The sequence below is a fragment of the Carcharodon carcharias genome, chromosome 3 (assembly GCF_017639515.1).
Source record: "Carcharodon carcharias isolate sCarCar2 chromosome 3, sCarCar2.pri, whole genome shotgun sequence".
NCBI lineage: Eukaryota > Metazoa > Chordata > Chondrichthyes > Lamniformes > Lamnidae > Carcharodon > Carcharodon carcharias.
The window spans coordinates 34,422,142-34,438,151 of NC_054469.1; the positions used below are offsets into that span (position 1 = coordinate 34,422,142).

General features: G+C 39.6%; 1 protein-coding gene across 4 annotated transcripts in view; it reads left to right on the forward strand.

Moving 5' to 3' along the window:
* The window catches only part of ube3c (ubiquitin protein ligase E3C), a 169,531-nt gene extending 159,789 nt beyond the window's left edge, over nucleotides 1–9,742 (forward strand). For all 4 annotated transcript variants that reach the window (XM_041184414.1, XM_041184415.1, XM_041184417.1 and 1 more), the window contains exon 24: nucleotides 8,548–9,742. In XM_041184414.1, coding sequence (XP_041040348.1) covers nucleotides 8,548–8,718 — 171 coding nt within the window. In that variant the 3' untranslated portion in view covers nucleotides 8,719–9,742. The remainder of the gene's footprint in view (nucleotides 1–8,547) is intronic.
* The last annotated feature ends 6,268 nt before the right edge of the window (nucleotides 9,743–16,010 follow it).

The following is a 16,010-nucleotide window of genomic DNA, read 5'->3' on the forward strand; positions in this document are numbered from 1 at the left end:
TAATAATCAGTTGGGCAAGTGCAGGTTAATTTTTTTTATTCATTCAAAGGATTTGGGCTTCGTTGGCTAGGCCAGCATTTATTGCCCATCCCTAATTGCTCTTGAGAAGCTTGTGGCGAGCTGCCTTGAACCACTGCAGTCTATGTGGTGCAGGTACACCCACAGTGTGATTAGGGAGAGAGTTCCAGGATTTTGACCCAGTGACAGAGCGGCAATATATTTCCATGTCAGGGTGGTGAGTGGCCTGGAGAGGGACTTCTATTGGTGGTGTTCCCATGAATCTGCTGCCCTTGACCTTCTAGATGGTAGTGGTCGTGGGTTTGGAAGGTGCTGCCTAAGGAGGTTTGTTGAGTTCCTGCACTGCATCTCGTAGATGGTACCTACTGATGTTACTGTATATTGGTGGCAGAAGAAGTGAATGTTTGTGGTTGGGGAGCCAATCAAGTGGGCTGCTTTTTCCTAGATGGTGTCAAGCTTCTTGAGGTTGTTGGAGCTGCATGCATCTAGGCAAGGGAAGAGTATTCCATCACACTCCTGACTTGTGTCTTGTAGATTATGGATGGATTTTGGGAAATCAGGAGGTGAGTTACTCACCACAGGATTCCAAGCCTCTGACCTGCTCTAGTAGTCATAGTATTTATATGGCTAGTCTAGTTCAGTTTCTGGTCAATGGTAACCCTCCAGGATGTTGATGGTGGGGGATTCAGCGATAGTAACGCCATTGAATGTCAAGGGGCAATGATTAGATTCTCTCTTGTTGGAGATGGTCATTGCCTGGCACTTGTGTGGCGCACATGTTACTTGCCACTCGTCAGCACAAGCCTGGATATTGTCCAGGTATTGCTGCATTTGGACATGGATTGCTTCAATATCTGGGGAGTCGCAAATGGTGCTGAAAATTGTGCAATCATCAGCAAACATCCCCATTCTGACCATACAATAGAAGGAATGTCATTGATGAAGCAGCTGAAGATGGTTGGGCCGAGGACACGGCCCTGAGGACCTGCTGCAGTGATGTCCTTGAGGTGAGATGACTGACCTCCAACAACCACAACCATCTTCCTTTGTGCTATTTATGACTCCAACCATTGGGGAATTTCCCCCGATTCCCATTGACTCCAGTTTTACTCGGGCTCCTTGATGCCCCGCACTGTCAAATGTTGCCTTGATATCAAGGGCAATTGCTCTCACTTCACCTCGAGTTCAGTTAACAGTCAGTTGGGAAATGGAGGTTAATTAAGGAAAGCCAGCATACAATTGTTAAGGGCAAATCATGTTTCACTGACTTAATTTTTTTGATGAGGCAACAGAGAGGCTAATGAGGGAATGCTGTCGATAAGATATATGGATTTCCAAAAGGCATTTGATAAAGTGCAACAACAACAAACTTGTGAGCAAAGTTAGAGCTCATGGAATAAAAGAGATAATAGCAACATGGATATGAAATTGTCTGAGTGATAGGAAATTGTTACAGATAGATGAGAGTTGGTAGGATGGTTCCTGCTTGGACATTTTTTGCAGTGAATTCACAGTGGCTTACTCCGAGCCACAATAGGTTTTTGGCTTTGCTCAAGTTGAAGGTATAATTGAGCCCCTGTGTCAAAGATCTGGCTTGGTTCTGCAAACCAGTGGTTAAAAAGATAGCCCCACTACTCTGCCTGTGGAGGGATTCTAGGCTGGGATCTTTTTCTTCTGTAGTATCCTTGTCTCCCACACTGACTGACTTTAGTTGCTCTCAAGATGTGTGTTAATAAATATTTCTCATTGCAAGTTGATTTCTGTCAGGTGACAATAGTATCAGTGTTTCCATTGTCCACACAAATGGTCCCTGCAATGTTAGTATTGACACAAAATAGGGTTTGAATCTTGGCCAACTATCCTTGTGATAGTTTTTTTCTCTTCATACCTGTTCTATGGAATTTATTTCTGTAGCCACTAGGTTTGAGTGATCGTTGTGCATCAGTTTTTGTAGACATTTAGACAATAGTTGTTCTCTCTATGGGAGAGATCTGTTGGGTTTTTAATGTATTCTCAATGGAATGTCCCAAACAGTTCACCTACATTTTAATGACTAAACCAGACAAGCAGGCTACTTCCTGCCTTCACAGAATCAGAGTGCAGATGCAGCCCTTAGGCCCATCGAGTCTCCACTGACACGAGAAACACCTGACCTACCTACCTACCTAATCCCATTTGCCAGTTTTTTTTCTGGCAAATGCCTTGGGCAGTTTCATATATATTTGCAGAAAAGGGAGGTTACCTGACCTCGCCACCCCTCCCCCACACCCCCTCCACTCCCAAATCCACCTTGTTACAATGCAGATTGTTCATTCTCCACATTGTTTTATAGAAAATAGTCTTCGTTTTTCATACATCTGCAGGTACACCTGCAGGGTGTAGCAAAACAGTAGTGGTGAGAGGTTGTTTTTTGGACTGGAGGAAGGTTTGTAGTGAAGTTTTCCAGGGGTCAGTGTTAGGACTCAGCTCTTCCTGATGCATAATAATGACCTGGACATTGTACATGGCACAATTTCAAAATTTATGTATGATACGAAACTTCGTTTATTGTGAACTGTGAGGAGGATGGTATAGAACTTCAAAGGGACATCGGTTGGTGAAAGGGGCGGACAAGTGGTGGATGAAATTTAATGCAGAGCAGGATGAAGTGTTTCATTTTGATAGGAAGAATGCAGAGAGATGGTATAAAATGAAGGAAGCAATTATAAAGGGTTTGCAGGAGCAAGGGTATCAGGGTGTGCATAAGACATTGAAGTTGACAGGACGGTTTGAGAAAGCAGTTAATAAAACATAACAGTGTTATGGGCTTTATCAATAAGGGCATAGAGAACAAGAGCAAGGAAGTTAGGGCAAACCTGTTTAAAACACTATTGACCTCAGCTGAAGTACTGCGTCCAGTTCTGGGTGCCACACTTTAGGAAGGATGTGAAGACATTAGTGAGGGTGCAGGAAAGATTCACGAGAATGGCGCCACAGATGAGTATCTTCAGTTGGGTAGATTGGAAAAGTTGGGACTGTTCTCCTTGGAGAAGTGATGGTTGAGATGAGATTTGATAGAGGTAATTAAAATCTTGAGGGGTCTGGATAGAGTGGATAAGGAAAACTTCTCATTGGTGGAAGAATTGAGAACCAAAGGGTACTGATTTAACGTAATTGGCAAAAAAAAGCAATGGCAACATACAGAATAACATTTTCATGCAGTAGCTAGGATATGGAATGCACTGCTGGTATGGCAAAGCCAAGATCAATTGAGGTTCCCAAAAGGGAATCAGATTATTATCTGAAAAAGAAATATTTGCAGAGATATTGGGAAAAGGCAGGGAAAGGCACTAGGGGAAATGCTCCTTCGAAGGGCCAGGACAGACATGGAGGGCCAAGTGGTCACCTCCTGTGCTGTAACCATTCTATGATTCTCCTTGCCTTATTTTATAAAGCTCAGGATCTCACATGTTTTGTTAGCAGCTCTATTATCTTTGAAGGTGGTAGGACAAATTTTATGCACAAACACCTCAGGGTGTTTGTGCATAAACTTCAGCCTTTCTCTTCTTGAACCCCTTTTTAATATTGTACCATTTAGCATTTGTTTTGTCTCTCCATTTTTCCTATCAAAATGTATCATTTAACACTCATCGCTGTTGAATGGCACCTGCCATGTGTGTCTGTCCATTCCACTAGCCTGTCTGTCGTCATGACGTCTATCACTGTTTACTATGGTTCCAAGATTTGTCATCTGCAACATTTGAAATTGTGGCCTATGCCCTGTACCCAAGTCATTAATGTACATTAAAAGCTACTTTATACTTGTGTCATTTTGCATGAATGTAGCACTTTTGTAGAATTAACTCAAATAAATTGTATGATACATGTGAACTAACTTGACTTCTGTGTAATATTGAAGGGCAATTTGAAATGCATATTATGAATTGCTTTTGAACTTTTGTATTTTTACATTGCAGTGCTATGCATATATTTTATTTGAGTATTTATCCGGAGCATGATAACATAAGAACTGAGCTGTAAAAGTCTTCCTCACTGTGGTACTGATGTTATAGGCATTCTAATTAATACCCACTGATCAATAAAACAGGATGAATTTACCAGATAGTAATCACTTAATGCGAGAAGAATAAATAGCTGTCATTAAGAAGTATTTGACTAATCACTTCCAAATAACTACCAGATAAAAGTACCCAAATTGTCCTTATCTAATGTGTGCATTCTGCTGACTGAGTTGACCTTTTTCTGTTGACCTTTACAGTTCTTGACCCTTTACTATATGTTGTGATTTGAGACTTAGTTCATATTCAGTGAAGAATGTTATGTTTGCCAGCAATTTAGATTGGTTGAATATTTGAGAGAACCAGAAGTGGAAATCATTTTTCAAATGGTTATACCTAGTTGCATACCAAGTATATTTTTATAAAGCTGAGTTTGCATCCGGCTGTTGTATTTGAAAAACTTGCAATCTGTCCCCTGTAATGTAAAGATATTTTGTTGCAGTAAGCTTCATTCCTTTTGCCTTTTTTTTCTACAAGCTTTCAGTGTCGCATAAAATTTAACTTAAACCAGAAAGTATCTCTCAAATTAGAATGTTCTGATTTATGACACATTTCGGTATCCTGTGAAATGGTTATCCCATGACTCCTGAAATTTTTTAAAGAAAGGGAAAAAAATGTTTTACTTGTGCTGCATTAATGGAGATGTTAACAGTTAGATTAAAAACATCCAATTGGAAGGAAAGAATACTGTATACCTCTGCATTTAGCAGTTTGTATGCTTTCTTTTTTACATTCTCCTCCTCTGCCTAGATCATTTAATTCAGTAAGCTGCAACTTTCCTACACAATTTAGTTCAAACTGGTTTAATCTGGTGCTTTGTAGTTGAGATCATGAGGGAAAATGATGAGGTGTAATTCTGCTGTTAGTGTAAGGATGCCAATTTTATCACTGCTCTCCCACTGTCTGAACATGAGAAATGTCAAAATTAAAAGCGTCTTATGTAAACCTGTTGAGAGCCATCATTGGTTCTTATTTATCACCTTTCTATGATACCAACTTTCCATTTCCACAATTCTCAATCTGAAGTAAATTAACAAAAGCATTTTCAAGATGAGTTGACAATATACATGGACCATACAGCCCTCTAATATAGAGAAAGCACAGATAGATGGACATGTGTAATATAAGCAGACAGATTTATATATCCACTGAGGAGACTGAAGTGCCCAGAGTAATGTAATGTGAATCAGAACACAATCTGCCAAGCGTATAAAGCTTCTAAGCCATCCATTTTCAGCTGTTACCACTTTGCATTTATTTTCACCAGCAGTTTCATTTCTTGATAAGCATTCTGCTCAGAGGCTGCACTTTGACTTTGCCCTGTACTAATGCTGCCTTATCTTTAATTAAGTGCAATAAATGTCCAAAAATTCATTAGAAAAGAAATAGCACTGTCAACGTTAATCCATTTTAGAAGATGATTGAAATCTTTTTCAGAAAATCATCTGTTCCAGAATAACGCATCCTGCAGGCAATGATGGTTTAATAAGTTAATAGGCAGAAAAATGGGTTGTTGTTGGGAAAGTTCAAGGGGGCATTTCACCACAGCCTTAAATTGCGAAGTCTCTGTTGCACATTAGGATCACTGAATAAATTGCAATACCCCTGCCAACTGCAAATTTCTGAAGTATCATTTAATTTTACATAAGGGTTTTATGATCCTTTTTACAAGAATTAAGATGCTATTTGAGCAGGAGTCATGACTATTTTAAAGACTAAGGAGCTGCGGATGTTATAGGAAATCCAGAATCCCTAAACATACAGTATGTATGAACTGTATCTGTAGGTATCGTTCACTTCCAATTATTGCCTTGCCAATTCTGCTATATTGAAGAACTGTCACCATTTTTGTTGCAAATATGTTTCATTTAATATAAAATAAAATTTTCCTGAATTTGACAAATTAATCCACCAGCCTTTCACATTTAACAAGATAAATTTGAGATTGTTATCACCAAATGACATTGGGATTTAGAGGCCACCAAGGAACAAGTATTTATCGACACACCTCCTTCCTCTTCTAAAAATGTCTATACATCGCTAAATAAGCAACTTTGTGCAATAATACAAAAGTCTTGTTTAATTATTGCTACCAGTTCTGCTCATGTGGCCCTGTCATTTCTCTGCTCAAGTTATGAGAAGAAAGTGAAATACTGGGATAATTGGAGCAAAAAAGATTTAAATTTAAGTTATTATAATCTTGCTCTAGTAAATAGGAAAAGCTCTAGGGAGTCAGTGACTCTAGGGTTTTCAATTTAAGATTGTCGGTAAGAATGTGGAGAGAAGCTATGAGAAGTTTCTTTGTGGAGAATTATTTGAGTGCTTTGTCACATGGAGTTGTTGAAGCAGAGGCCATCATATCTTTTAAGGCATGAGTTTATAAATCTTTGAAGCACAGGAAGATCCAGGGCTATAGGAAAGAGATTAAGGCAGAGGGCTTACTTTTGGATAGTTCTCAGAGGTGTTGGCACAAGATGGGCTTCTTCCTATACTGTAGACTTTTAAGGTCCAATTCCTATCTTTCAAAAAACTATGCTCTCTGGCATCAAACTTCAGATAGAATTATGCTTTCAAGGCTGTGTTGTCCCATTGTCCTCTAACACCACTGTGGTTTTTTTTATTTATGTTTTCTTTTTACCAAAATCTTAAATTCATCAGGTGGTAATTTAACCCTACTATTATCTGCCACTGGCTAACTATTTCAGGTAAGCCATTTTTTTTCTTGTATTTACAGAACAGCCTTTGTCTAATGTTGCCCTTGAGGATTTTATATCAGGATAGAATTCATGATGGAACAGATTGGAATATGGTCTGGAAGGAGCAGGTTTGATAGGTGAATGGCATCTCATTCATGCTATCTTAGGTCGTGTCTTTTCACAATTTGTAGAAACCTTCCACAAATAGGTTGACAAAGAAAACAAATAATTGTGTATGAAAAGACGTGCTACACATAAACACTATCTATTATGATAAAAGCAAAAAAACTGCGGATGCTAGAAATCCAAAACATAAACAAAAATACCTGGAAAAACTCAGCAGGTCTGACAGCATCTGCAGAGAGGAATACAGTTAATGTTTTGAGTCCGTATGACTCTTCAACAGAATTAAGGAAAAATAGAAGAGAGGTGAAATATTAGCTGGTTTAAGTGGGGGTGGGACAAGTAGAGCTGGATAGAGGGCCAGTGATAGGTGGAGATGGCCAAAAGATGTCATAGACAAAAGGACAAAGAGGTGTTGACGGTGGTGATATTAGCTAAGAAATGTGCTAATCGGTGACATTAAGGGTAGAAAGCAGGACGAGCATGGTACAGATAACCCACTACACCTCTTTGTCCTTTTGTCTATGACATCTTTTGGCAATCTCCACCTATTACTGGCCCTCTATTCAGCTCTACTTGTCCCACCCCCTTAAACCAGCTTATATTTCACATCTCTTCTATTTTTCCTTAGTTCTCTTGAAGAGTCATACGGACTCAAAACATTAATGTATTCCTCTGCAGATGCTGTCAGACCTGCTGAGTTTTTCCAGGTATTTTTATTTTTACCATCTATTATGAGCTTTTGTCAGACCACATTTTGAGTAATGTCCATTCTGATCAATGAGTTATTCAGGCCCTAGAGGCAATTCAAAGAACAACTATTCAGCTAATACCCAGCGTCTGAGAACTAAGTTGAAAAAAGGCTGCAAACGCTTGTTTTTCCTTTAAAAGCAGGAACTCGAAGCTGATCTTGTAGAAGTTTATTGCAATAGTAAACAATAAGGAAATGTTGAATCTAGGACGCTACAAACCAAACAGCATAGTCACAACTAATGTTAAGCTGTTTCTTGCATGTAATATGATAAACACAAGTATGAGCTTCTAGTATAAGCAAAAGCCCAGAATTAATTACTTAGTAGTATTTCTTCATCAGGTTGGGGCATGGGAGCAGGTGGGTGGTGTGAGGTGGGAGGGAAGGAAGTTTAAAAAGGTTCAGGATCTTTGAACTAGAGTGGACCAAATGGCCTTTCTCATCCATATCTTCAATGTTGGAGTAATCAGTTGCTTACGCTTCAATTGTGAGGAAAGAGCCAAATTGAATTCTTGGAAATAGCTGCTTCCTTGATAGTTGAAACTAAAGCAACCTTAAGTTATTTAAACTGGTATCGCTAAAATGTTACTTGGCTATACAACTTTTATGAACATTTACCCAGTGTTCTAAATATTTAATAGGCTTTGGAATTTAATTTCTGAATCTTCAATAGTTGCCTGAGAGTGTTGGAATGTTTCTTGACTGAATTTACGTTCTAATCTTGATTCCTATTTGTATGCAGTTTACACCTAGAAGGATTTTTTTTTGCGAGATATGAAGGAAAACCAGCTGGGATTGCTTTTTTAAAAAAATAAAACAACTTTAATTGCTTATTTATACATGAACAACGTTGTTTTCTTTATAAAAAGATTGTCTAACCTCATTTTTATTTCATCTTTAGGAACTGTATCCAGCGTTTTGTATACACAATGGAGGAACTGACCTAGAGCGATTACCCACAGCCAGTACTTGCATGAACCTTCTCAAGCTTCCAGAGTTTTATGATGAAAATCTTATGAGGAGTAAATTACTTTATGCAATTGAATCAGCAGCAGGTTTTGAGCTAAGCTGAAGTAAGAATGGGACTGCTGATAGCTGTGAGAATGGTGGATAGTGCTTAAGACATGTACCAACAATCAGAGTTCTCAAAATGGACTTATACTGAAATTGTGTAGAATCAAAGAGGTTTTAATGAAGTGCACTGCAAAGATAAGGCTTCTTTTAATCAACATTGTTTGTAGCTCAGGTGGATAAATGATCAATTGGGTACAAGTTGGGAGATTTTATTGCTAAAAGTTGAGACTACAGACTGGGCAAGAGGCCGCTTAGGTGTGATGATTGGATTATCACTATACATTAACAGAAAAATAAGCCTGTGCTGGGTAACATTAACCAAAGATTCAGCAAATAAGTGTTGGTCGAAAACAGGCAATAAAGCAAGCCATAATAATGAAAAATATTTACATTTAAAACAGGCCTCTCCTCATCAGAAGCCTGTCTTTATAAGACAGAATGTGGCTTTTTTTTAACTTCATACTGGTTTCTTGCATTTAACATCATGGTTAGGTGGAAGCACATAGACCATGTAATACTGCTGCATTTTATGTTTCTTTTAAAAAGTTGCACTTTCTTACAATCTTTGTTTTAAATCACAATTATGTCCCAGTATGGAACCCAATAAAACATAGTTGCAATTTAAAGCCTAGATTAAAATTGTATGGTGTGACATTATGTGCTATTAATTATATGGCCCTTCTGCATAACTGTGGTGTGAATTCTGAATAAGAAGTGTTAAGTGGATGAGATATTATGTGGACAGGAGATTACTTTTCTTGGTCACAATAGGATTCAGCTTGCTCATAAAAAATCGCTCCATTAGGCCATGGTAAATGTTTTTGAGACCAGGATTTAGTCAGCAGTTTCTGTAAACAGAGATGTGAATAAGTATATGTTTTCTCTGCATCTGTGAATACTATGTTTTTGTTCTGTATCTGTACAGTTTTTTTCTTGTGTATTAATCTTCTGTGGTATCAGAATGGTCCTCACTGTTAAATGAGTTATACGTTTAACAGCTATTAAACAAAACTTGAATAATGGATCTGGTGTGTATCAGATATTTGCATACTTTGTATTCCATAACGAAAGACAATTATTGCAGATTGCATGTAAAAATAGCGTTTAAAGAAAACAAAGATGCTCCTCCTGGGTGTTGGTTTCCTTTTGTGAAGAGATTTGTTTGATGCTAACAGTATTTTAACACTAATTATGATTAATTACCAAATATCTTTATAAATTTATGATTTTGCCCTTATTCAATAAAAGGATTTTATGGGGAAAAGTGCTGAAGAAGCACAGGGTATGGTCTTTATTTTGAATGGTCCTGTGTTCTGAAGAATACACAGTCAGGTTACACTTTGTGGTAGACTCCTGATTTAAGTATATAAATGATTTTATCGTCTTATGCAGATTCTCTTGTGATTGAAGAGTGCTATGTGAGATTGGCATGGATATCCACAGAACTGTCGGTTCATATTGACATTGGTGCTTGGGGGAACTTCTACAGCTGTGCCATCTCTGTCTTTCCTCTGGGCATGTCGGATGTTGCAAGTTTGGCGTAGATGGTCCTTGAAACATGCTGAATCCAAATTTCAGTGCTTGCCTCCACTTGGGGCTGGTTGGCTGCAGTGCTTTCCCAAGAGAGGTAGTCTACAATGCAGAAGTTTTAGGATCTTTTTTAGGATGTCTTTGCATTGTTTGTACTGAACACTGTATGTTGTTTGCCCTGAGACAGTTCCCCATAGAAGATCTGCTTGAGGAATTCTGTAATCGTCCATGGCCTATCCATTTAAGTTGAATTTTTGGAGGACAGTCTCCATGCTACTGGGCCCAGAAGATGAAGGACCTGGTTTATGATTTTTTGTCCCACTGACTTCTCATGATGGAGCTCTGGTATCTTTGGAAGTGTTCGAAGTTTGTGGCGCAGATAGCAGATTTGGGATTGTATGTCATGCACCAGGGTTGCAAGGACAATGGACTGGAAGTTTGATTTTAGTCTACGGCTTAATACCATAGTGCTTCCAGACACAATCAAGGAGTCGGCCATAAGCAGAACTTGCTTTCTTGATGTGTGCACGGCTATCTTCATCAATAGTTGAATCCCTAGAGATCACATGACCAAGTTATGAGAATTATTCTACAGCCTTGAGACAGGAGCCATTGACTTTTATGTGCCTTGCGCTGGCCTAACATCTGTTATTGGAAAAATGCAAGAATCCACTGTTAAGGAGGTAGTAGTAGGACATTTAGAAAATCATGAGGCAGAGTCATCATAGTTTTGTGAAAGGGAAATCGTGTTTTACAAATTCCTTAAAGTTCTTTGAAGATGCAACAAGCAGGGTGGATAAAGGGATACAAGGGTGCTGTATTTGGATTTTTAAAAAGGCATTCGATAAGGTGCCACATAAAAGGTAAGATCACAAGATAAGAGCTCATGGTGTTGGAGCTAATATAATAGCGTGGATAGAGGATTGGTTAAATACCAGGAAACAGCCTTGATAAACTGGTCATTTTCAGGTTGGCAAAATAGAATTAATGGAGTGCTACATGGATCAGAGCTGGACCCTCAATTATTAATGATCTGTATTAATGTCTTGGAGAAGAGACTAGCTGTATTGTAACCAAATTTGCTGACAATACAAAGATATGTAGCAAAGCAAGTTGTGATGAGGATAAAAAGTGGATCTCTATCTGCAAAGAATATAGATAGGTTAAGTAAATGGGCAAAAACTTTGCAGGTGGGGTATTAAGTAGGAAAATGTGAAGTCCACATTGGCAGGAAGAACAGAAACAATATACTATTAAAATGGAGAGAGATTACAGATTTCTGCAATACAGAGGGTTCTGGGTGTCCTTGTACATGAATCACAAAAAGCATGCAGGTACAGCAAGTGAGTAGGAAGGCAACTGGAATGTTGTCGTTTATTGCAAGGGGGATGGACTATAAAAGCAGCAAAATCTTGCTCCAAATGTACAGGACGTTGGTGAGACCACGTCTTGGGTACTGTGTACAGTTTTGTCCTCCTTTCTCAGGTGCGATGTACTTGCATTGGAAGCAGTCCTGAGAAGGTTCACTTGGTTCATTCCTGGGATGCAGAGGTTGACTTATTAGGAAGGGTTGGGCAGTTTGGTCCTATACCCATTGGAGTTCAGAAGAATGAGGGGTCATTTTATCGAAACATATAAGGGTGCTTGACAGGACTGAATGCTGGGAGGATGTTTCACCACATAGGGGGACACAGTTTAAAAATAAGGATGATGGTGTTAAGATGGGGTGAGGAAATTCTTTTGAGGCTCATTAGTCTTTAGAATTCTCTTCAACAATGAACAGTGGAAGCTAACTCATCGAATATGTTCAAGACTGATTGTTGATCTACAACGGTGATGAAGGTTATGAGGGCAGACAGGAAAGTGGAGTTGAGGCCTCCATTAGATCAGCCGTGATCTTACTGAATGGCAGGACAGACTCTATGAGCCAAATGGGCCGACGACTACTCTTATGATCTTATAACCTCAATTTTGGAGACCAGCACTTGATGTTTTCCATGTGGGCAGTTAGGGCACAGTTATTTGCATACAGAAGCTCTCTGATTACTGCCTCTGTAACTTTGGTGGAGACACAATTGAGGAACTTCCCTGAACAGGACCTAATGTTGATGCCTTTTTAAAAATTCATTCACAGGATGTGGGCTTCGCTGGCTGGGTCAGCATTTATTGCCTAAGCCTAATTGCCCTTGAGTAGGTGGTGGTAAGCTGCCACCTTGAACCGCTGCAGTCCCTGTGGTGTAGGTACATCCAGAGTGCTGTTAGGAAGGTAGTTCCAAGATTTTGATCCAGTGACAGTGAAGGAACAGCGATATACTTCCAAGTCAGGGTGGTGAGTAACTTGGAGGCGAACTTCCAGGTGGTGTGCATTCCCTTGTATCTGCTGCCCTTTACCTTCTAGATGGTAATGGTTATGGGTTTGGAAAACTGTAAGGGGCCTTGGTGAATTCCTGCAGTGCATCTCGTAGATGGTACACACTGCTGCAACTGTGCATCGGTGGCGGAGGGGGTGAATGTTTGTGGATGTGGTGCCAACAAAGCAGGCTGTTTTGACCTGGATGGTGTCAAGCTTCTTGTATTGTGGGAGCTGCACTCATCCAGGCAAGTGAGTATTCCATCACACTCTTGACTTGTGACCTGTAGACTGTGGACAGGCTTTAAGGAATCAGGAGGTGAGTTACTTGTCGCAGGATTCCTAGCCTCTGACCTGCTCTTGTAACCACAGTATTTATATGAAACACAGAAACTAGGTGCAGGAGTAGGCCATTTGACCCTTCAAGCCTGCTCTGCCATTTAGTATGATCATGTCTGATCTTCTATCTCAGTGCCATATTCCTGCTTTCTCCCCATACCCCTTGATACTCCCAAATATCCAAAAATTTATCAATATCTTTCTTAGTAATCTGGCTTAGTGATCTTTCTCAGTGATCTGGCTTCCACAGCCTTCTGTGGTAGAGAATTCCACAGGCTGACCACCCTCTGAGTGAAGACATTTTTCCTCATCTCAGTTCTAAATGGCCTGCCCCATATCCTGAGACTGTGGCCCCTGGCTCCAGACTCCCCTGCCAGAGGAAATATCCTCCCTGCATCCAGTCTGTCTAGCCCTGTTAGAAGATTGTATGTTTCGATCAGATCCCCTCTCATTCTTCGAAACTCTAGTGAAAACAGGCTCAGTCGAACCAATCTCTTCCTGTATGACAGTCCTGCCATCCCCAGTATCAGCCTAGTGAACCTTCGCTGCACTTCCTCTATGGCAAGTATATCTTTTTAGGGAGACCAGAACTCTGCACACTACTCCAGGTGTGGTCTCACCAAGGCCCTGTATAATTGCAGTAAGACATCCCTACTTCTGAACTCAAATTCTCTTGCAATGAAGGCCAACATACATTTCGCCTTCCTAATTGCATGATGCACCTGCTTACTTTCATTGACTGGTGTACAAGGACACCCAGATCTCTTTGTACATCCATGTTTCCCAATATATCACCATTTAAATAATACTCTGCCTTTCTGTTTTTCACACCGAAGCGTATAACTTCACATTTATCTGTTATACTGTATCTGCCATGTGTTTGCCTGCACACACAACTTGTCTAAAACCCTAAAAACCTCCTTGCATCCTCCTCACAACCCCACCCAGTTTTGGAAATATTGCATTTGGTTTCTTCAACCAAGTCATTTATATATTATAAATAGCTGGGGCCCAAGCACTGATCCCTGCGGTATACCACTAGTCACTGCCTGCCACCCGGAAAAAGACCCATTTATTCCCCCACGCTGTTTCTGGTCTGTCAACCAATTCTCAATCCACGACAGTATGTTACCCTTAAGCCCTTGTGCTTTAATTTTGCCCACTAGCCTCTTACGTGGGACCTTATCATAAGTCTTCTTGAAATCCAAATACACCACAACTACTGGTTTTCCCTTAACTATTCTACTAGCTACATCCTCAAAAAAACTCTGGTAGATTAGTTAAGCATGAATTCCCTTTCATAAACCCATGCTGACATTGCTTTTCAATTGTTCTGTTACCACATCTTTTATAATAGACCCTAGCATTTTCCCCACTACTGATGTTAGGCTTACTGGTCTGTGATTCTGTTTTTTCTCTTGATCCTTTTTTAAGTAGTGGGGTTACACTTGCCACCCTCCAATCTGTAGGAACTGCTCCAGAGTCCGTAGAATTTTGAAAGATGATCATCAATGCATCCAATATTTCCAGGACCCCTTCCTTTCGTACTCTGGGATGTAGATTATCAGGCTCTGGGGATTTTTCAGCCTTTAACCTCATTAATTTCTCTAGCACCATTTTTTTTACTAATACTGATTTTCTTCAATTCCACCCTCTCACTAGACCCTTGGTTCCCTAACATTTCTGGGAAATTGTCCTCTTGTAAAGACAGAACCAAAATATGTGTTTGATTCTTCTGCTATTTCTTTGCTCTCCATTATAATTTCTCCCATTTGACTGTAAGGGACCTACATTTGTCTTTGCTAATCTTTTTCTCTTCACATATTTACAAAAGCTTTTAGTCAGTTTTTATGTTCCTTGCAAGTTTACTCTCGTACTCCATTTTCCCCGTGATCAATCTTTTTGCCCACTTTTGCTGAATTCTAAACTGAAAGAATTTGAGTGGGAAAATTTGAATTATCATCTGCTGTACCATTGGTAATTAATATCGTGTCCTGTTTATTCATTCAGTTTATTCATTGTTTTTAAAAATGTTTGCTTAAAGTTCAAGGAATTTGCAAATTGGAAGGAAAATTATGTGAAATGCCTCTGGTCATTTGGAGAAAAGATAGAATCTCAGTCCAAGACATGGAAAGACTGGAGGATTTTTTATTTTATTTCTGCCAACTTCAGCATGATACACCCCAAAACACATGTTCTCTTCCTCCTACTTTTCAGCACTCCAAAGGAACTGTTTCCTTGGTAATATTCTGGCTGACTGATCAGTCACCACCTCACCCAACACCCCCTCCCTTTCTTATGCCACTTTGCAATTCAAGCATAGATTTTGCCTCCTTCCTTCTCATTGTCCGAAGTCCCAAACTCTCCTTCCAGGTGCTCCATCAACTTAATAATGATCCTGAAAGTGCCAGATTGCTGTTAAAATGTTGTATACTTTATTTGCAGCTTTCGATGTGGTCTCAATGCCAGTTCAAGGGATAGCAACTTATCTTTCAACTGGGCACTTTACAGCATTCTGGTCACAACAATTTTAGATTGTTTGCTCTGCCCCATTTTATTTCATTTTAATTTGCTTGTTTGTTTTATTCACTCACCCCTTTCTCTTATTTCCTTAAGTTTTTTTTAAAACGGCAGCTCTTCAGGATCCTGTCATTCACACCTCCTCGAGACACATCTTTGTGTTTCTTGTCGCATTACAACTTCTTGTAGCCTAGTACCATGAAACCTCCGCTATATCACACACCGTTTGTTGTTCTACTCACTGTCCCCTCTACCTCTTTTTATTCATTCTTGGGACGTGAACATTGTTCATGATTTATTGCCCATCCCTTCTTTTCTTTGAGAAGATGGTGGTGAGTTAACTTTTTGAACCCATCCAGTTTATCTGGCGTCGGTACATCCATTTTTCTATAGTGGTTTAACACAACTGAACACCATTTCAGAAGGCAGCTAAGAGTCAGCACATTACTATGGATCGGGGATGGCAGCTTTCCTCCCATGAAGGTCATTAGTGAACCAGATGGTTTTTTAACAGCAATCTGGCAGTTTCATGATCATTATTAATGACACTA